The 20,880-nt window shown below is 45.8% G+C and overlaps 1 protein-coding gene across 6 annotated transcripts in view; it reads right to left on the bottom strand.

Moving 5' to 3' along the window:
• LOC128408998 (zinc finger and SCAN domain-containing protein 2-like) overlaps positions 1 to 20,880 on the bottom strand; it is a 28,017-nt gene that overhangs the window by 2,416 nt on the left and 4,721 nt on the right. For 3 of the 6 annotated variants that reach the window (XM_053379131.1, XM_053379132.1, XM_053379129.1), the window contains exons 2-3: positions 858 to 1,580; positions 617 to 740 (exon numbers count right to left, since the gene is read on the bottom strand). In XM_053379131.1, the coding sequence (XP_053235106.1) occupies positions 617 to 740; positions 858 to 1,559 (826 nt within the window). In that variant the 5' untranslated portion in view covers positions 1,560 to 1,580. The other 3 variants (XM_053379130.1, XM_053379134.1, XM_053379133.1) reach the window with 3 other exon arrangements.

The raw sequence follows: 20,880 nt of genomic DNA, 5'->3' as shown, positions 1-20,880 counted from the left end.
GGTACCACTGTAAAAGAATCATAGTGAAGGGCCCTGCTGAATCACCCCAGAGGCCAGCTTCCTCTTTCCCACAGTAGCCAACCGGGTCCTCCTCTAGCAAGCCCACAAACAGGATGTGTGGGCAACAGCCTTATTTCCCCTTTGTCCTCCCAACGAACCATGAGATTCCATTCAGCTAACACCAACCAGCTAATTCCACAACGGAATACTGCATTATTTTATTTATTCCAGCGATCCCAACCCTTCCTCAAAAATGAGCTCCAGGTGGCGTTTCTCCAAAGGAGTTCAAGGTGGTGTACATGTTTCTCCCCTTCCTCAGTTAATCTCCACAACAACCCTGCGAGGTAGGCTAGGCTGAGAGGCACTTAACTGGCCCAAGGTCACCCAGTGAGCTGTATGGCTGAATGGGGATTTGAATCCTGGTCCCCCAGGTTCTAGTCTGGCACTCTAACTACTCTGTTACACTGGCAAGCCTGTGAGGTGGTTTAGACTGAGAAAGAGTGATCAAGGAGACAGCAGGGGACTTCAAGTCTGATTATACCTGAGCACTGGACATATTGGCTGGGGTTGGCGAGAGTTGGGAGTCCCTCACCCCTGGGGTAGCAGGAATACTTACCAGACAAGGTGGCCTCCCAGTCATCCTCCTGCTTTTCCTCCAAGGGGAGCTGCATCTTCAGGACAGCAGCTGGCGAATGATCTGACATGGGAGAGTTAAATGGCTTCTCCAAGGAGCCTGACAGCTAATTTTTTTTAAAGAGAGAGAGAGAGAGATGCATAATAGTCAGACAAGTATAAAAAACATGAACGCTGCAGGTACAGTTACCACCAGCCCCAAACCCTTAATCCAAAACAATTGCCTTATGTTCAGGTTCCTCGGACTCTTGCAGGTACCGCTCTGCCAGGGCTACGGCTCGGGTGCAAGTCTCGGGGCCCTGGTCCCTGACCCAGCTCTGCATTTCCGGAGGCAGGACAGTCAGAAACTGCTCCAAGATCAGGAATTCCAGGATCTGCTCCTTGCTGTGAGTCTCCGGCCGCAGCCACTGGTGGCAAAGTTCCCAGAGCTTGTTGCAAACCTCTCGGGGCCCCTCGGCCTCCTCATAGCAGAAGAGGCGGAAGCGCTGCCGCCTCATCTCGACGTTGACCAGATCCTCGTCCAGAACCTCCTCCTTCACTTTCACCGGTGACTCTCGGCTGCTCTCGTAGGCCTTGCTGGTGTCTCCACTGAGGCCCGGGGGGCTCTGGTCCATGCACTCGACCTTAGGCCACCGGCCACCTTCAGCCCCTCCCTTGAAGGAGGTCTGGAAATACTTGGTGTCTTCTCCTAGTGAATACTGGGGTGGTTGGGGGTTCCTCCATCCCGAACGGGAGGGCTGCATCGCCTTCAAGAAGTCCTGCAGCTGGGACTCCCAACAATGGTCCTCCGGCTCCCTTTTAAACTGCTGAGGCGTGGCCCCTTCCATCAACTCCCCGGTGGCCCCGACCTGAACGACGTGAAGGTCTCGGGCTCCCCCCTCCAAAGTCTCCTGTGGTTCGGGTCCTGCAGGTTCCTGTTCCTCCATTTTGGTTTCCGAATCCAGCTCCTGAATGGAAAAGAGGGAAAAGTCAATTTTGTTATGTATCCCAAAAATGGAGCCGGGGGGCGACCAATGAGAGCTTATGCTGAATTAAGAGCAGAAGAAGAACCTTGGGTCTCAAACCCCATGGAGATGTCTTGGAGAGGGTGATGAGCAGGAATGGAAGAAGATTTGGGAGCTGGAGCAAGCTGACCTTGAGCTTCATGTCAGTGGCCTGCAGTGTGCATGTGGATTTGTGGTTGAAGACAAGAGATAGCCCATCCATCTCATTAAATATTCATTGATTTTTAATTGCAGGTCAGTTGCTTCTTTTATTTCTTATAGATTGGGTGTCATTACATCACAGTTCTAATTCCATATATTTCAGCATATTACGACTGCTGCAACAAGGAGAAACACCAATTTCAAGCAGCAGCTCCCTATATTCCTAACTCAGCGGTCAAGCATCTGCTTTCCAGGCCAAAAGTCCTGGGTTCAATCCCGGGTATATCTAGCTAGGGCTAAGAGAAAGACCGCTGGAGAGCCTCTGCTGGTCAATGTGGACAATACTGAGCTGGATGGGCAAGATAAGGCCACTTCCTATGTTCCTAGCTCTGTCCCATTTCAGACTGAAGTTGGGGTAGGAGGGTAGGAATTTCACATTCAACCTCTGCTTCAAGATGTCCTACGATGAACAGCCCACCTTCCCCTACATCACTGGTTCCATTTGGACTATGGATCCCCATGGGGGGCAAGCCACTCTTTATCCTGCAGATCTTTGAACTGCCCTTGGGAATGGATTGATAACCCATAAGAACATTAAAAAATAAATTAGAATCGTAGAGTTGGAAGGGGCCCCAACGGATATCTGGTCCAACCCATGAATCTCAACACATGGTCCCCCATCCAATCTGAAACCATACCAGACCCTGCTTAGCTTAGTGAATGTGTTAGCAGTTTTATTGCTGCACCACCAGATGAGCTTAAGAAGAGCCCTGCTGCATCAAACCATTGGCCCATCTCAGTCCTATTTCTTTCTTTCTGGTTTATTTATTAAAAAAACATTTTTATACCATTGTATCACAGGGGTGTACAGCAACAGAAAGCCATAAAACCATAAAAGTAAAATAATTATAAAAAAGCAAGTTAAAAGTTCTCATGATAACCAACCACATGCCTATGGGAAGCCTGGAAGCAGAACCGGAACACAAGAGCCCTCTCCCCTTCTGAGGTTTCCAGCAACTGCTATTCAGAAGCATTGCTTCCTCCAACTGCATAGTCATTCAAGGGAAGTAATAGTGCCACTGTATTCTGCTCTGGTCAGACCTCACCTGGAGTACTGTGTCCAGTTCTGGGCACCACAGTTCAAGAAGGACACTGACAAACTGGAACGTGTCCAGAGGAGGGCAACCAAAATGGTCAAAGGCCTGGAAACGATGCCTTATGAGGAACGGCTAAGGGAGCTGGGCATGTTTAGCCTGGAGAAGAGGAGGTTAAGGGGTGATATGATAGCCATGTTCAAATATATAAAAGGATGTCACATAGAGGAGGGAGAAAGGTTGTTTTCTGCTGCTCCAGAGAAGCGGACACGGAGCAATGGTTCCAAACTACAAGAAAGAAGATTCCACCTAAACATTAGGAAGAACTTCCTGACAGTAAGAGCTGTTCGACAGTGGAATTTGCTGCCAAGGAGTGTGGTGGAGTCTCCTTCTTTGGAGGTCTTTAAGCAGAGGCTTGACAACCATATGTCAGGAGTGCTCTGATGGTGATTCCTGCTTGGCAGGGGGTTGGACTCGATGGCCCTTGTGGTCTCTTCCAACTCTATTATTCTATCATTCTAAGTTTCTTCTAATGCTGGCAATGAGGCTCCATCCATGGAGTCCAACAGCACTTCCATACAGCAGTTCAGTGCGAGCTCAGTGCTGCGAATGCATGCAAGAGTTGTGCAGCATCCACACACAACATGGCATCGTCAAGATGCCAGCTCATATTATTTCCACATTTAATCTGATTTTACTGTCTCTGTCGAAAATCCACTAAGTAAAAAAACACAGAAACAGTAAATCCAGATTAAATGGTGAGAGTGGACAAGCAAAATGTGGCACAGCGTTTTGATAATAACAACGTCATGTTATGTACCAGCAGCTACAAGACCACAATAAACTGCTCTGTATAAAAACATAGCCTCTTTCAGCGGTTCCCCCTGCATTGAAGGGGGTTGGACTAGATGATCCTTGTGGTCTCTTCCAACTCTACAATTCTATGATTCTTCCCCCCACCCCCACCCCGACCACTTGAAAACTGCTGAGAGTCTTGGCAGACCAGTTAATGGGCTTTTTTCTGTCCGTTGTAGCAATTGTAATGCGCTGTGCTAGATGCTGCAGGATTTTTAACTGTGTTTTTATTGCTTCTTTCATTATTTAAATTGTATTTTATTTTTTGACATCGACTACAATAGAAGGTACAATGATACATAAAAAATACAATACAAAAGCAGCAATAAAAATACAATTAGAACTCAACATGAATATTTAACGCACTGCACCCACTGTTCACAGTTGCTGCACCCGCTGTTCTATACACACAACGCAGACTACCTGACTGAAGTCCACGGGCAACAGTCTGGTCTGATCCTGGTCTATTCACGGACACAGAACATAGGAGCTGCCTTATAATGAATCAGATCACTGGTCCATTTAGCTCAATATTGCCTACAGTGACTGGCAGCAGCTCTCCAGGGTTCCAGGCGGGAGAGTCTCTCCCAACCCTGCCTGGAGATGCTGGGGACTGAATCTGGGACTGATGGGCACACGCCACAACCTCTTTTATTGGTTACAACAAAATGCATCTTCCAAGCCTAATTTAAGTAGGGGAAGGAGGATCTAGCAAGCACCAATTTAGGCCTCTGCAGAAACCTGTGCACTCTTGGGTGTCACGTTGTCAACCCTTGAATAACAAAGCAACAGTGTGTAAGACAATTGAAGGGACTGCTAACAGAACTTCAGCAAATATCTAAGAACATCAAGTTGCTAGTTTGTGTGTTTTTGTTTTAAAGAAAATTAATAAAGAATAAAGAACCTTCGGCTACACACACACAATACATTTAAAGCACATCCATTACTCCCTCTCAAAGAATAACGGGAACTGTAGTTTATCTCTCACACAGCTGCAATTCCCAGCACCCTTACAGACTGTTCCCAGGGTTTTGGGGGGCATGTGATGTGCTTTAAACGTATGGAGTGTATACAGCCTTAGCACCAACCGAAAGGCAGAAAGGCCAGGTGGATTTTTCGTGGGAAGGGCATTCCACAATTGTGGGGCCACCACCAACAAAGGCCGCTTCTGGGACTGGCTGAGATGACCGGCAGAATCCGAGACCAAGGGAAAGAGACGGTGGAAGAAGACTGGAAGAAATTTAAAGTTTACCTTAAGAACTGTTGTAAAATTAATGAGTGCTAAAATGTTTTGAGTAATGCAAAATAGAATTGCAGCGATAAACAACTGGACATGGGAAAAAGGATTTAAAGGAAGTGCTATAAGTAAAAAAAAAAAACAAAGGCCGCTTCTGTCATCATGGCCCATCTAATTTCACACATGGAAAAGGGCAGAGCACAGAAGCTCCGAAGCTGATCCTCAGTGCCCACTGGTTCACATGGGTGCAAGCGATTACTGAGGTGACCTGGCCCCAAAGCCATTCCAGGTCCTTAACAACTAATAGCAGCCATTCATGAAATAAAGCTCCAAAACAAAAGCTGGCAACCATCGCAGATAGAGCCACAAAACTCCAAATTTTAGGCACCAGATCTCAAGCCTGTCAGCAACATTTTGCATCAATTGGAAGTTTATGAGGCATTGGTTTTCTCTGTTTTTTAAAGCAGCTTCACATGAATAGCATTGCTGTAATCCAGCCAGGAAGTAACCAGGACACCGATAACTGATGCCAAGGTCCATCTTAAAAGATGAAATAAATGTGTATTAAATAACTTGCTGGCTCACTTTGGCGTTGTGAGACTGACCCCCTTCCACCTATCCTCTCCCAGGCCCCATCTGCACTATGTATTTAAAGCAGTATTATATCACTTTAAACAGTTATGGCTTCCCCCACAGAATCCTGGGAACTGTAGTTTGTTCAGGGTGCTGTGAATTGTTAGGAGACTCCTATTCAACTAACAGAGCTATAATCCCTGGAGTGGTTTAACACTCAGTTCCCTTTCCCAGGGAACTCTGGGACTTGTAAGGGGAATATGCGTCCCCCAACAACTTCCAAAGGGTCAGTGACCAACACAGACTATCACTTTTCAAAGTTAATACCCTTCTCGCGTTGTCTCATCTAGCTGGCTATGTTGTCCATGGATCTCCCCGCAAGAGGATTCGAGGCATGGGATGCTCTGTTCAGCTCATGCACTGTGCTGGCCAGGCAGGCTTGGGCCACGCCATCCCGTCCTCTTTGAGTGCACCTGAGACACACTGTCCCACCTGCCTGGGGGGAAGATCAGTGGCAACAGGAAGCTGGTCCCCCCCACCTCCCCCCAGCCCGCTGCCCCAGGAAGCTGGTCCGCCATTACTGATCCTCTCGCGGAGCTCCGCTTCAGAGGGACTCCAGGATTCCCCAGGGCACAGTTTGGAAAGCCTCCGATTTAGGCCCTGCCTCTCGGGGTGACAGCCTGTCTCTCTCTCAGTTCTTCTGCAATAACAGTTCCTGGCGACCGTGCGAATCCAGACAGCATTAAAGCACCCATGTCAAACCACATGGCATCTGGGCACACAAGTGCTCTGAGTCGAATTTTGCACACTTTTAAGTTTCTCCGAGGACCCCCTGCTCCTTCCCTCCGGCATTAGTTCCCCATCTCTCTCGTCTCTCCCACTCAGCCCCCCTCCCGCTGCCACTACTTTGTACCTTGCATCCGGGTGTCCCCCCCCCTTCCTTCCTTGAACTCACCCGCGCCTTGCAGCCTTTGTGTCTGCCGCAGCCCTTCGATTGCTCCCAGGTTGGGAAGCGAGATGCAAGAGGCCGTTTCTCATGTCAGACCGTTTCTCATGTCAGACCGGAGGCGGGAGGCGGGACGAGAAGGGAAAGGGAGCCTTCTCCCCCCCCCTTCCTCTCTCTCTCTGCAGCTCTCATCTCAAATTTCCACAGGCCTTTCTAGGAACCAGAGCTTCATAGGTTTAACCCTCTGAACCACTCCAAGTAGGAAAAACAACAACATCAACAGAGGAGAACAATTGCAGAGGGATAGTGGCCATGTTAATCTGTTGCAGTCAAGAGGACTTGACTTGCAGTCTTTTAAAGGCCAGAAAGTGAACAGCGGCTGGAGCCTTCCTGGGACTACAAAATGCCACACACACACACACACACACACACACACACACATAATGTTGCTTTTCTAGCCCTAGCAAAGCCGCTCTCAAATAGTGTCCCCCCCCCAATGTAAACATCAAGGAACGAAAATTAAAACTAAAGCCTTAAAAATAAGAAGGGAACAGAGTTCGCACTCCTCCAAAAGTCCTTTTTATTGTGCATGGCTAATGTTTCGTGCCCATGATGCAATTGGGGTGTCCACACACTATTCCACTTTCAATACTGTTTACATCTTCAAAGGTTTGGAGGCAGAAACACTGCTTTATCTCTAGTCACTGAATGTCTTCTGGCTTAGTGCTGAAATCCTTTAACTTTTCATACCACAAATGTTCTGGAGTATTATTATTATTTTTGTCCCACTCTGGATGCGCTATAGCCCCTTAGGACAGCAATAATATGGTAGCATTGGAGAAACATTATTTAACAAATGTTGTATTTCAAATTGCTGTAACCTGCCCGTGGGCCTTACAGTGAAGCGTGCATAATGAATAACAACAACTAATAAAGTAGAATAAATCCACCAGCAACAAATAAAGCAGAAAAAAATCAGAGCTGATACACCCTGATCAGTCACATCTGCACAATAGTTTTAACACATATTTACACCACTGAATCCTGGGAAGTGTAGTTTACCCAACTCAGAGCTACAATTCCAAGTTCTTTAAAAGCTACAGGTTTCAGGTTTCTTTGATGGGAAGCCATGGCTGCTTAAAATGGTATAAGAATGCTTTAAATATATTATTATTTTATTTCATTATTATTTATTAACTTTGTATACTGCCCTAGGACTTGCTGATCAGAAGGTTGGCAGTTCGAATCCCCGCAAAGGGGTGAGCTCCCGTTGCTCGGTCCCTGCTCCTGTCAACCTAGCAGTTCGAAAGCACGTCAAAGTGCAAGTAGATAAATAGGTACCACTCCGGCGGGAAGGTAAATGGCGTTCTGTGCGCTGCTCTGGTTCGCCAGAAACGGCTTAGTCATGCTGGCCACATGACCTGGAAGCTGTACACCAGCTCCCTTGGCCAATAAAGCGAGATGAGCGCCGCAACCCCAGAGTCGGTCACGACTGGACCTAATGGTCAGGGTCCCTTTACCTTTATACTGCCCTTCATCCGAAGATCTCAGGGCGGCTCACAGCATCAAAATAAAAGATAAAAACACAAAATACATAATAAAAACAGGAATAAAAACAAAACAAAACAATAACACCCCCTTTCCCTCGCCTCCAAATATATGATGCAGAAGTGACCTCTGGGTCAAGAGCATGGTGTAGAATACACCCACAATAAAATACCAGCCCTACATTAAAAGCTATGTGGAATGTCTTCCTTGCCTGCCTGAACACCACCAGGGATATGGTGAGGACCAGGGTGTTACTGCAGAAAAGTCCTTGCTCATGTTTTCCCCCCCCAAACTGCAACATGCAAGAGGGATTTGGAAGATTATCCTAATTTATAGGGAGGTCCATATAACACAGGGAAGTGGTACCCTCCAGATGTTCCTGGACTAAATCTCCTATCATCCAATGGCCAGGGATTATGGGAGTTGAAGGGTCATAGGTTCCCAATCCCTGATATTGGAGAAACCCACAAATCTATTGCCAATCCATGAAGTGTTGTTGGGGGGGGGGGTATTACATCTTAGGGATGGGAGATTCTGGCAAAATCAGCTTTTCTCATTTTCTAATTTCCCAGACTTATATTCCGTTCTCCACATTTTCACATCTGTTTGTGGTGTGTGTATAGCCCTCATGAATATTCATCAGCATTTTTACTTCTCCTAATATATGTATCTTGGTATGGTGATTTTCCTAATATACACATTTTTATAAAGCAACCCCACCCCCCGCAATACAATTCATTTTTTGTATACTATTTTAACCAATATATGCATTTTACTGCACACTTTAGTCCAGTAAGTATGAATTTTTGTAGAAGTCACTCGGCTAGAGAATTGTGCTTCAAAATTAAGAGAAGTACAAATTTCAAAGGAGAGCTGTGTTTCCATTTTCGTATTGTGTCAGTGTGAATTAGGTAGCTTAATATTTAAATGTGAACTGAATCAAAGATCTCCCCTTCCCTGATTACATACCCAGACTGGTACAAGGAGGAACACTGCAAACATAGACTGCATAATTAAGTCTAAGCAGCAAATCAGAGAGGAAACACTGGATTATTAGTCAATTTCATGAAACAAAGGGTCTTGGTGGCCCGAGCAAACAGATTTGTTAGGAATACAGGAAATTGACATTGTGCACATACCAATGGTGGGCGGGGCCAGACACAAAAGTGGGAGGAGCAACAGGTACTTATTTTTTATTATTAAATTTATATACCTCCTTCATCAAAAAATCTCAGTGCAGTTCACAAAATTAAAAATACGAGATGAAAGCTAAAATAAATATTTAAAACAAAAACAACAAAACTATAACCCCTCTACCCACCCACAAACACATTTAAGAGGCTGTAGAATATTAATCAGTCGAATGTTTTTTTTTTATCTTTCTACCGTAGACTACATTCCAGCCATGTAAAGCAATGCACATTTCTCCATCTAGGGGCGTTCTCACACTTCAAGGACACCTTCCAGCTGCACAAAAACATTAAAGGAAGGCATGTATGCTTTCTATACATAAAATTTAAGAGCCTAAGAAGAGTCCTGCTGCATCAGACCAATGGCCCAATCTAGTCCAGCATCCTGTTCTTACAATGGCTGACCAGGTGCCTGGGGGAAACCTACAAGCAGGACCTGAGGGGAACAGCACTGCCTTCTCCACTTGTGATTCCCAGCAACTGGCATTCAGAGGCATAGATCACCTCTGACAGTCGAGGATATAGTCATCATGTCTAGTAGCTATTAAGAGGTTTCTCCTCTGCAATATTTGTCTAATCGTCTTTTAAAATGAATCCAAGTTGAGAGAGCAAGTTCCAGAGTTTTAACAATGTACATATCAAGCAGAAATTTGTATCACAGCTTTACTAAAACGACATTAAAATAAAGGGAGGAGAGACGTGCCAAAATGCATGTATACCCTCATGCATAAGGTAAAAAGGTAAAAGGTAAAGAACTCCTGGATGGTTAAGCGACTATGGTGTTGGGGTGCTCATCTCACTTTCAGGCCGAGGGATCAGGTGTTTGTCCACAGACAGCTTTCCGGGTCATGCGGCCAGCATGACTAAACTGCTTCTGGCACAACGGGACACCCTGACAGAAGCCAGAGCACAAGGAAATGCTGCTTACTTTCCTGCCGCAGAAGGACCTATTTATCTACTTGCACTGGTGTGCTTTCGAACTGAGAGGTTGGCAGAAGCTTAAACAGAACAACAGGAGCGCACCATGTCGCAGGGATTCAAACCGCTGACCTTCTGCTCGGCAAGCCCATCGGATATGCACCCTCATGCATATCCAGTGTTAGTCATGCCCAGAGCAGACACAACTAACGAAGGTCCATTAATTTTAATGGGTCTTCTCAGTAAAACCCAGGATCTCCACCACAGTTGTTCTGAAATGGATTCCAAATAACTTTACTGCAAGAGAGGCTGCCTTCCTTGCAATAGAAAGGTTAATTTCCATTCATTTTCTGATTCCTTGTGTTATTTTAGTAAGGGCTCTGATCCCTGTACTCTGCAGGAGAGGACCTTCTGTAGTTATGACCACATCACAATATAGGAATCAGGCCTTTAGCATGTTGGTACCTGCCCTCAGAAGCCCCTTCCCCATTACAGATCAGACAAGCAAAGTCTCCATTGCCTATCGAAGACCTTCCTTTTTCAAAGAGCCTTTTAAGTGGAGATATTTATCTCATTTTCTATTGGCGTCGGATTTGAAATTGATTTTACATACAAAAGTGGTTTTTAATTGCTTTTACATATGAAAGCGTTTCTAGTTGTTGTTGTTCTCCCTTGCGTTGTTGTTTTTCATTTTAATATATAGGTCACTGTGCAATTGCTTTTATTGCTGCTGGTTTTCATTGTGAAATTGCTTCGAGGCATTTTCTGGGAAGCAATTATTAAATGGAATTTAAATAAATAATAGCAAGCGTTCTCCAACGCTACAAGCATAAAGCTGATGTTCATGAATATGGCGAGGCACAGCAAAATTGCCTCCATCACCTACAGGGCTGGCTTGAGGCCTTTACCTGCCTGAGGCGGAAGGACAAGATGGCGCCTTTCCTCATTCAATGCAACTAAAGTGGATATGACTGGGGGTCACACCACATGTTTATAACACTCTTATACGAGTTAACATTCATTGTGTGTGTCCTGTCCCCCCCGCCAAATGTGAAAACTGTAGTTTTTTTAAGCCTGTTGTGGACTGTAGCTCTGTGAGGGGGTTCTCCTAACAACCGTCAGCACCCAAGATTCTTTGGGGGAAGCCATGACTATTGAAAGTGGGCTCAAGAATGCTCAAATTGTATGGTGTGGATGTGACCTGGCAGCGTCCTCCACTGCACTTGAGGGCCCAGCTGCACGTACCTCCCTAAGGCATGCACAAAAGGTCTCAGCAAATATCCCACTGAGTCCACGATGCATGAGGGACTGTTTACTTTGGCTCAGCATCCCCTACACTGAGCACGCACATTCCCATGCCCACACTTTTACCGGACGCCAGAACTGAACCCCTTCTCTCCCTCCTATTCTGAACAGAAGAGAGGTGCAAAGAGCTTTGCTCCAATGAGCGACCACAGCGGTGGCTGGTTTAGACCCCTTTCCTCATGTGACGGAGTGCCACATTTGAGGATGGGTAACATATCCACTCCATTTTGTGTTCCCGTCTCTCTTCCTTCTCTTTCAGCTGTGGCAGCCATTTTGTCTCACGCCACGTTCCCATGGCAGCCATCTTGTGTTATGTCATGAATCCATGACAGCCATTTTGTGACTGGTGCCCATGGTGATTTCTCAAAATTCCCAGTGTGCCCACCAGTCCCAAAAGGTTGGTGGCTCCAGATGGCACTGTGCACACCGCATACTCTCTTCTCAGCAGTGGAGGTCCTGCTCCATGATCACCTACTTTCTGAAGCCTCACACCAAGGAGAGTAGCCCTGGTTTATTATTCCTCACCAATTAAAAGCTTTTGGCAGCAGCTCCGAGTAGCTTTGCAATGTTGCCACCCCCTCAAACCCCCCCCCCCACAATTTTGTTACCATTTTACAGACCGATATTTTTTTTGCTGGCCTCTTTGTTAGTTTTGCGATCTGTTTCAGTTCTGCTGCTTTTATTGTTTTTAATGATGGATGGCTTTAATCTGTTGATTCCCTGGTGCGGGCTGCTTTGGTTTTATTTTACAAGAAAAGCAGGGCGCCAAACCATTAAATGAGATAAATAAATAATAATCTTAAGAGTCCCTGCCAGTTATGCACACCTCTTAAAAAGTCAGACACAGAACCTCTGCCAGGAAGAAAAGAAGCAAACCTGATACAATTCTTTTAAGCTTTTTTTTAAAAAAAAGAGTAGGGGAGGCTTGCTTAAGGCCTTCTAATAAGCTTGCATCTGAGTGGATATTTACTAGGGCACATTCCCAATTCCTAGCTTAATTTTGTGGCTGCTGTGATACACTTGTGTGGTTCTGCACTGACATTTGCCACACTTTATTCTGCAAAAAGAACAAAAAGCCTTGTGGCACCTCAAAGACTTAATGCTTTTATTATGGCAGAAGCTTTTGTGAACTACAGTATGCTTCATCGCTCTCCTAGGCTTTGGATGAAGAGTGAAATGCAGAGGGGAACTCAGTGAAAAGGCTGTGTGCCTGTGCACACGTGTGATGACTATGATCAGGCTCTCTACCAAAACCAGATATATTACACAAACTTTAGCACAAGAATGGGGAATCTGTGGCCCTCCAGATGTTGCTGGATTGCAACTCCCATTATTCTGATCATTGACCACGATGGCTGGGGCTGCTGGGAGTGGGAGTCCTACACCCTGCTTTAGCGATTGGAGGTGGTAGCCCAAGAAGAGCCCTGTGGAAGCACAAAGCTTGCTTCCACAGCAATACAGTTGGGTCATGGAGGCCACATTCACTATATGATACCACTTTATGTCTAATGCACTATATGATATCACTTTAAACAGCCATGGCTCCCCCCAAAGAATTCTGGGCACTTAAAGTTGTTAGGAAACTCCCTTTTCCCATCACAATGGTATAACCATCAGGAAACTCTGAGAAGTGGAACTCCCAGGACCCTTCACAAACCACAGCTCCCAGAATTAGTATTTGGGAGAAGCCAGCACTGTTGACAGCAGTATCATAGTAATTTAAATCTATGGTTTGAACCTTTAGTAAAAGCATTAGAAACTTGAACCCGAAACCATAGAGAGAGACAAATCAGTTCATTTCAGTTCTATGCTTCTCGTTTTTCTCACCTCCAGTTCTTCACATTTCCGTAGAAATCTGCAAAATTTTGTGCGGGGGGGGGAATCCTAATGAAAAAGCTCGTTTTCAATGCAATTTATCACATACTCACAGAGCTACCATTCCCAGAGGGGTTTTCCAATCAATCCCTCTTCCCAGGGAACTCTGGGAATTGTAGCTCCGGGGGCGGAATAGGGTGTCTCCAAACAACTCCCAGCACCCTTAACAAATGACACCTCCCAGAATCCTTTGGGGGAAGCCATGACTGCTTAAAGTGGCATCCAAGTCCTTTAACTGTATAGGGAGAATGTGAGCAGAGAGTCTTTCCCAGCCCTACCTGGAGCTGCCAGGGATTGAACCTGGGGACCTCCTGCACACCCAGCAGATACTCTGAGTTAATTACCCTGCCCTCCCTCCCTCTCTCTCTCTGCTTGTGTAATTGTTTTGAGAGCTCTGCCTTGCCACATTGGCTGCTGCAGTGGTAAATCCAGCTTTCCTCCACCAGCACTTTACTGCTGTTATAATTTGTACCCTGCTATTCGGGTCATAAAATGCAGGCTGGGATTTAAAAAAATAAAAAAATAAAATAGGCACAGATCTTGCTGAAAGAGGCGTATGTCTCAGGGTGTGGTGGGGAGTCTACATAGCTGGTCCGAGAAGAGGCCCTTCGCCATCCAGAATAGGGATGCAAGGGGCGGTAGCGAAGTATATCCTATCCTGTTTTATTTTTTGGGGGGGGTTAAGAGGGAGGCATGCACTCTGGTGCATCTGGGGCCTGCTGCTTCTTTATTGGTGCGCTTAGCCTAGAGCCAGAGACTGCCTTGCTTTTTATTAATCTAATAAAAGGATTTGACAGAGCACTTCTAATATGCAGAGTGCGCTCTCCCCCCCCCCCCAATTGCTCGTCATCCCAACAAACAGCAGCTTTTATGGGTCAAAAAGCAGCAACGGGGGAAAAGGCAGTCTCTCTCTCTCTCTGGCCACCCCACCTTCCCCCAGAACCACATCCAGCCTCGGCAGCCATTAGCCACAGCTGCAAGATGAAACCTGCGAAGTCAGAGGCAATGTACAGTGGTACCTCGGGTTAAGTACTTACCGTATTTTTTGCTCTATAAGACGCACCTTTTCCCTCCTAAAAAGTAAGGGGGAATGTGTGTGCGTCTTATGGAACGAATGCAGGCTGCGCAGCTATCCCAGAAGCCAGGCTTCTGAGATTCAGAATTTTTTCCCCCTTGTTTTCCTCCTCCAAAAACTAGGAGCGTCTTGTGGTCTGGTGCGTCTTATAGAGCGAAAAATATGGTAATTTGTTCCGGAGGTCCTTTCTTAACCTGAAACTGTTCTTAACCTGAGGCATCACTTTAGCTAATGGGGCCTCCTGCTGCCGCCGCACCATGATTTCTGTTCTCATCCTGAAGCAAAGTTCTTAACCTGAGGTAATATTTCTGGGTTAGCGGAGTCTGTAACCGGAAGCGTATGTAACCCGAGGTACCACTGTACTTTTGAATACCAGGCAACAAATGAAGGAGAGGGAAGTTGGAAGCTGCACTCTTCAGAGCTGGACCTCTGGTCCATGTAGTTTGTGAGGTCATAACAAGAGCCCTGTCCTCATGGTGGCCAAGCAGGTGCCTCAAAAGCAAAACCCCTATGCAACAGGGTTACCTGGGATACAGAGGCCTGGTGACCCTAGAGACAGAACACAGCCATCGTAGCAAGTACCTTCCATGAATTTGCCGAATCCTCTTTTGTAGCCACCATTGCACCTTGTGGGAACAAATTCCAGTTTTAACTGTGGGTTGTGTGAAGAAGGACTTTCTTTTGTCTGTCCTGAAATCTTCCAACATTCTGCTTTATGGGGTTGTCCCTGAGTTCTAGTATTAGGAGTGGCAGCAGCTCTCCAGGGTTCCTGGGGTTGGACTAGATGACCCTCAGGGTCCCTTCCAACTCTACAGTTCTATGACATTTCCAGCCCTGCTGCAACGTGTTATCTGTAAGGCTGCCTCTGAAGATTCAGAAGCTTCAGCTGGTGCAGAATTCGGCAGACAGGTTGCTCACTGGGACAAGGCAGTTTGAGCGTATCACACCAATCCTGGTCTGACTGCACCGGCTGCCAATTATCTTCTAGGCCCAACTGAAACTGCTGGTTTTGACCTATAAAGCCTTGAACGGCTCAGTACTGCAATACCTCAAGGACCGCCTCTCTCCACATAAAGCAACCCAGACTCTGCGATCATCATCTGAGACCCTTCTTCGTGTGCCCCCTTTGTGCAAGATCTGGAGGGTGGCAACACAAGAACGGGCCTTCTCTGTAGTGACGCCCCATTTGTGGAATGTTCTCCCCAGGAAGATTTGCCTGGTGCCTTCATTATACAGGGGTACCTTGGGTTACATACGCTTCAGGTTACAGACCCCGCTAACCCAGAAATATTACCTCAGGTTAAGATGCTTCAGGATGAGAAAAGAAATTGTGCTCCGGCAGCGTGGCAGCAGCAGGAGGCCCCATTAGCTAAAGTGGTGCTTCAGGTTAAGAACAGTTTCAGGTTAAGAACATACCTCCAGAACGAATTATGTACTTAACCTGAGGTACCACTGTATATTTTTAGGTGCCAGGCAAAAACGTACCTCTTCAACCAGGCCTTTGGCTGATTAATATTCTACAGTCTTTTAAATGTACAGTGGTACCTCGGGTTAAGTACTTAATTCGTTCCAGAGGTCCGTACTTAACCTGAAACTGTTCTTAACCTGAAGCACCACTTTAGCTAATGGGGCCTCCCGTTGCTGCTGCACCGCCGGAGCACGATTTCTGTTCTCATCCTGAAGCAAAGTTCTTAACCTGAAGCACTATTTCTGGGTTAGCGGAGTCTGTAACCTGAAGCGTATGTAACCCGAGGTACCACTGTATCTGCAGGAAGGGGGGGCGCTGTTGTTTTGCTGTTTTGTTTTAATTATTTACTTGTGTTTTCATCCTGTATTTTATTTTGTAAACCACCCTGAGATCTTATGATGGAAGGCGGTAAATCAATCTAAGAAACAACAATAAATACCTGGAGATGTGGAGAATCGAACCTGGGACCTTTTGCATGCGACGCATGTGATCTATCACTGAGCTACCTACAGCCCTTCCCCAAATATTCTTGCAAATAATTATTGGGGGCTGGCAGTCACTGATTCACAGACCCACCCTTATGATTGTGCTGAAACTCTGGCTTACTCCTGCCCCCCCTCAATTTCTCCACTGGCTACCTCTGAGGAAGAAAAGAGGCCGCAGCAGGTTGCCAGCGTGTAACACCTTCTTTGCAGTATTTGAAGTGGCTGCCAATCTGATACCTGCTGAGTTCAAGGTGTTGGTACTAACACATAACAGATAAGCTCAGAGATGAGGCTACCTGAGAGGCACCAGAGAGGTAACAGCAATGGCAGAGCTTCTCCTGCAAGCAGAGGCAGACTGCCCTGTTTCGCCGCCTGAGGCAAAATGGAAAGATGCCGCTTTGCATTCATGCCTTGGACCCCGCTTGCCGCCCCCACCAAAGCCCCACTTAATGCAGCTTCTGCGTTCTGGCGAGATCATGAGAAAGCACTGCAGGAACCTCCCCATGTGATCTTGCAGGACTCTTGTGAGATTTCCCTAAAACCCAGAAGCCACTAGTAATAATAATAATAATAATTTATTATTTATACCCCGCCCATCTGGCTGGGCTTCCCCAGCCACTCTGGGTGGCTTCCAAAAGAATATTAAAATACTGTGATACATCAAACATTAAAAGCTTCCCTAAACAGGGCTGCCTTCAGATGTTTTCTAAAAGTCTGGTAGTTGCTGTTCTCTTTGACATCTGGTGGGAGGGCGTTCCACAGGGAGGGCGCCACTACCGAGAAGGCCCTCTGCCTGGTTCCCTGTAACTTGGCTTCTCACAGTGAGGGAACCGCCAGAAGGCCCTCGGTGCTGGACCTCAGTGTCCGGGCAGAACGATGGGGGTGGAGACGCTCCTCCAGGTATACTGGGCCGAGGCCGTTTAGGGCTTTAAAGGTCAGCACCAACACTTTGAATTGTGCTCGGAAACATACTCGGAGCCAATGTAGGTCTTTCATTGGATGACTGAGAATTGCTTTTTCTGAGGGTGTTGAAAACTCTTGGGAAACCAGAGGCCTTGGTTTGCTTCAGATAGCACAATTCCCGGTGTTATATGGTCTAGGCGGCTGCTCCCAGTCACCAGTCTGGCTGCTGCGTTCTGGATTAGTTGTAGTTTCCGGGACACCTTCAAAGGTAGCCCCACGTAGAGCGCATTGCAGTAGTCCAAGCGGGAGTACTGCAATGCACTCTACATGGGGCTACCTTTGAAGGTGACCCGGAAACTACAACTAGATCAGCTTCTCCTCACTTCTCTAGCATCATAGGAGTCAACTCTTAGGGGCCAAGGCCCCCCCCCAATAAAATATTTGAGGGGGTCGCCCCCCAACTTGATGGTAATTTCTATTCAAATGTTGTCTGTGTACTGCGTCTTGCAATCAATTATGTGGGGTGAAGCTTACGTGCCCCCCAAAGTGCTTTTTTTTTAAAGGAAAAATGGTTCCAGTACTCACCGTGAACTTGTTACAGTAAGTTACACTTTTAACATTTGTGGGGGAAAGGTGCCGGTACTGCATACCCTTGAATACACCCAGAAAAAAGAACTGCCCCCAAATATCTGGCAGTGGAGAGTCATGCCCAGGGAGGCACCCCTTGGATTCTGCTGCCTGAGGCAGCCCTGCTTGCAAGTTCCCAAAATAGACCCTGTTTAGGGAAGTTTATAATGTTTGATGTTTTACAGTGTTTTTAATATTTTGTTGGGAGCCACACAGAGTGGCTGGGGAAACCCAGCCAGATGGGCAGGGTATAAATATATTGTTATTGTTATAGTAGAATCCTGCTCCACAGGATTTTAGTGTGTCTGCTGCTGTCCCATGTAATAGCATTATTCTCGAGATACAACAGGCACCCGCAATCTACACTTTCTGGAAACAAACTAAAACATTTCTGTTCCAGCAAACTTTCCTAGCTGGATAAACAGACCTCGCTTAGCTGGTATTGTTTTTAAGTTTATCTGCTGTTGTCTTTTGTGTTTTTTTTAGTCGTTTTAGTATACTGTACAGCGCTTTGGAAGGGACGTGGGTGGCGCTGTGGGTTAAACCACAGAGCCTAGGACTTGACGATCAGAAGGTTGGCGGTTCGAATCCCCTCGACGGGGTGAGCTCAGTCCCTGCTCCTGCCAACCTAGCAGTTCAAAAGCACGCCAAAGTGCAAGTAGATAAATAGGTACTGCTCCGGCAAGAAGGTAAACGGCATTTTCGTGTGCTGCTTGGTTTGCCACAAGCGGCTTAGTCATGCTGGCCACATGACCCAGAAGCTGTACGCCGGCTCCCTCGGCCAGTAAAGCGAGATGAGCGTCACAACCCCAGAGTCGGCCACGACCGGACCCAATGGTCAGGGGTCCCTTTACCTTTACAGCAGCACTTTGAGACACGTGTGGAAGGTGATATTATTATTACCGCTTGTTGTTGTTTAGTCGTTTAGTCGTGTCCGACTCTTCGTGACCCCATGGACCAGAGCATTATTATTACCGCTATTCAGTGGCAAAGCACAAGGTCCCACCATCTGCAAATGACACCGTTCTGCATTCTGCAGAGGATAAATAACATAGGGCTCTACAGTGCGGAGTCTACACCAAGGGTGGAAACATTGGGGTGTTGCTGGACCACAACTCCCCAACATCCCTTACCATCAGCATGTGCTAAAAGCTGGCTGGGACAGACAGAAGTTGAGAGTTCAACAAGATATGGAGCACCCCAGGTTTACCATCCCTGGTCTACAGAAAAGAACAAGCGGACAAAAATCTGACAACAAAATTGGCAATATCCAAAACCCGGGGAGGACATTTCCAACTTCCAGGACACTCTGTAACCACCATTAAAGCAATAATCCTGGAACAAAGGAACTTGAAATGGCAACTGCCATGTAAAACTTCCAGATTACAGTTCCTCAAGAGGTTCAGTTTATGGATTAGATTTGAACAAAGGCTTAGAATTCTTTGTTTTCTTTCATCATACCTCATGTGCCAATTGCCTTTCCAATGCCAGTGATATCAAATTTAATTGTTTCAAATGTTCCCAAACATTTAGGTGTTCCAAATGTTCCCAAACATTTTTAATTAAAAAAAAATGTTTTAAACCTTTCTTTAAATCTATTTTCCTTTGTATCATACTGTTTTGCTCTTGTTGCTGTCTGCTGCCCTGAGCGGAACAAGTACTTAAATGAACAATTATTATTTTTCTGTGAATGGCCATGGTTAATAATGTAATAAAATCGTCCATACTTTTCTGCATTTTCGTTCCTTCGACCTCACTGTTTACAATCCCCATCTTGCACATCCCACTACCATGTGTGCCTGCGCAAGGGTGTGTTTTATGTATCACACATGCCCACATACACCTGCAACTCAGGATAAATACTGAAGCATCTGATTAAGTGGATAGTACCCTACAAAAAATTGTAATATGCATAACTATGCAGCTGTCTTATATGAACTCTGTTAACAGCATAATGTATTTATGTTTTTACGTGTATTATCGGTGGTAGTAGTACTAGTAATAATAATTACTTAGTTGCTTGTAACCAAAACTTTTTGGTAACAAGCAACTAAGTAATTAATACTACCAGTACAGTACTACTACCACCAATAATAGTCAGTGCTTTTTTTCTTAAAAAAAAATGTTTAGGGGCACTCTCATTTTGACTCAAGAAAATCACCATTTTATAGTTCCTTGTCTCCTTTATTATTTAACCATATGGGGGGACTGGAGATGGGCAATTATTTCTTTATGTCTTTCATTGTCCAATCTTAAGTTCTCTTTGCCAGTTTGCAATTCTCTTTTAAAGCCTTCATGAAAATTCAACAGCGTTTTAGTGCAAATGTCTCCTAACATACACCTTTTTTATGTGCAAGTTTGCCAAATATACCAAAGCTATTTCCCCTGGCATAATGTTGTTGTGTGCATCATTTTCGCCAGCATATGCATGTATATCCCACTGTATGCATTTTTGCACACACTACTTGACAAAAGAACTGCTCTGCAAAATTCAGCGAAGTGTGGGTTTCAAACAACAGCCGTGTATTTCAGTTCATGCATTCTTTCGGAAAGTGAAAAATTGTTTCAGAAACATAAAATGGTAGAGTCTGAAAGGGACCCTGAGGGTGATCTAGTCCAATGCTCTGCCATGCAGAAATCTCAACACCCATGATAAGATTCCCATCCAACCTCTGCTTAAAAACCTCCAAGAAAGGAGAGTCACAGCTCTCAACATCAGAAAGTTCTTCTTGATGCTTAGTTGGAATCTCCTTTCTTGTAACTTGAAGCCAATGGTTTGAATCCTACCTCCTGAACAGGAGAAAACAAGATTGCTCCATCTTCCACAGCCCTTTATAGATATTTGAAGATGGCTATCCATCTTGACTTTCCCAGGCTAAACATACCCAACTTCCTCAACCGTTCCTCATAAGGCTTGGTTTCCAGACCCTTGATCATCTTGGTCACCCTCCTCTGCACATGTTCAAACCTGTCAGTAATCTTCTTAAATTATGGCGCCCAGAA

Source organism: Podarcis raffonei, chromosome 2, assembly GCF_027172205.1.
Source record: "Podarcis raffonei isolate rPodRaf1 chromosome 2, rPodRaf1.pri, whole genome shotgun sequence".
Classification (NCBI taxonomy): domain Eukaryota; kingdom Metazoa; phylum Chordata; class Lepidosauria; order Squamata; family Lacertidae; genus Podarcis; species Podarcis raffonei.
The sequence above is the reverse complement of the archived record's forward strand: the minus strand, read 5'-3'. Positions and strand labels throughout refer to the sequence as shown.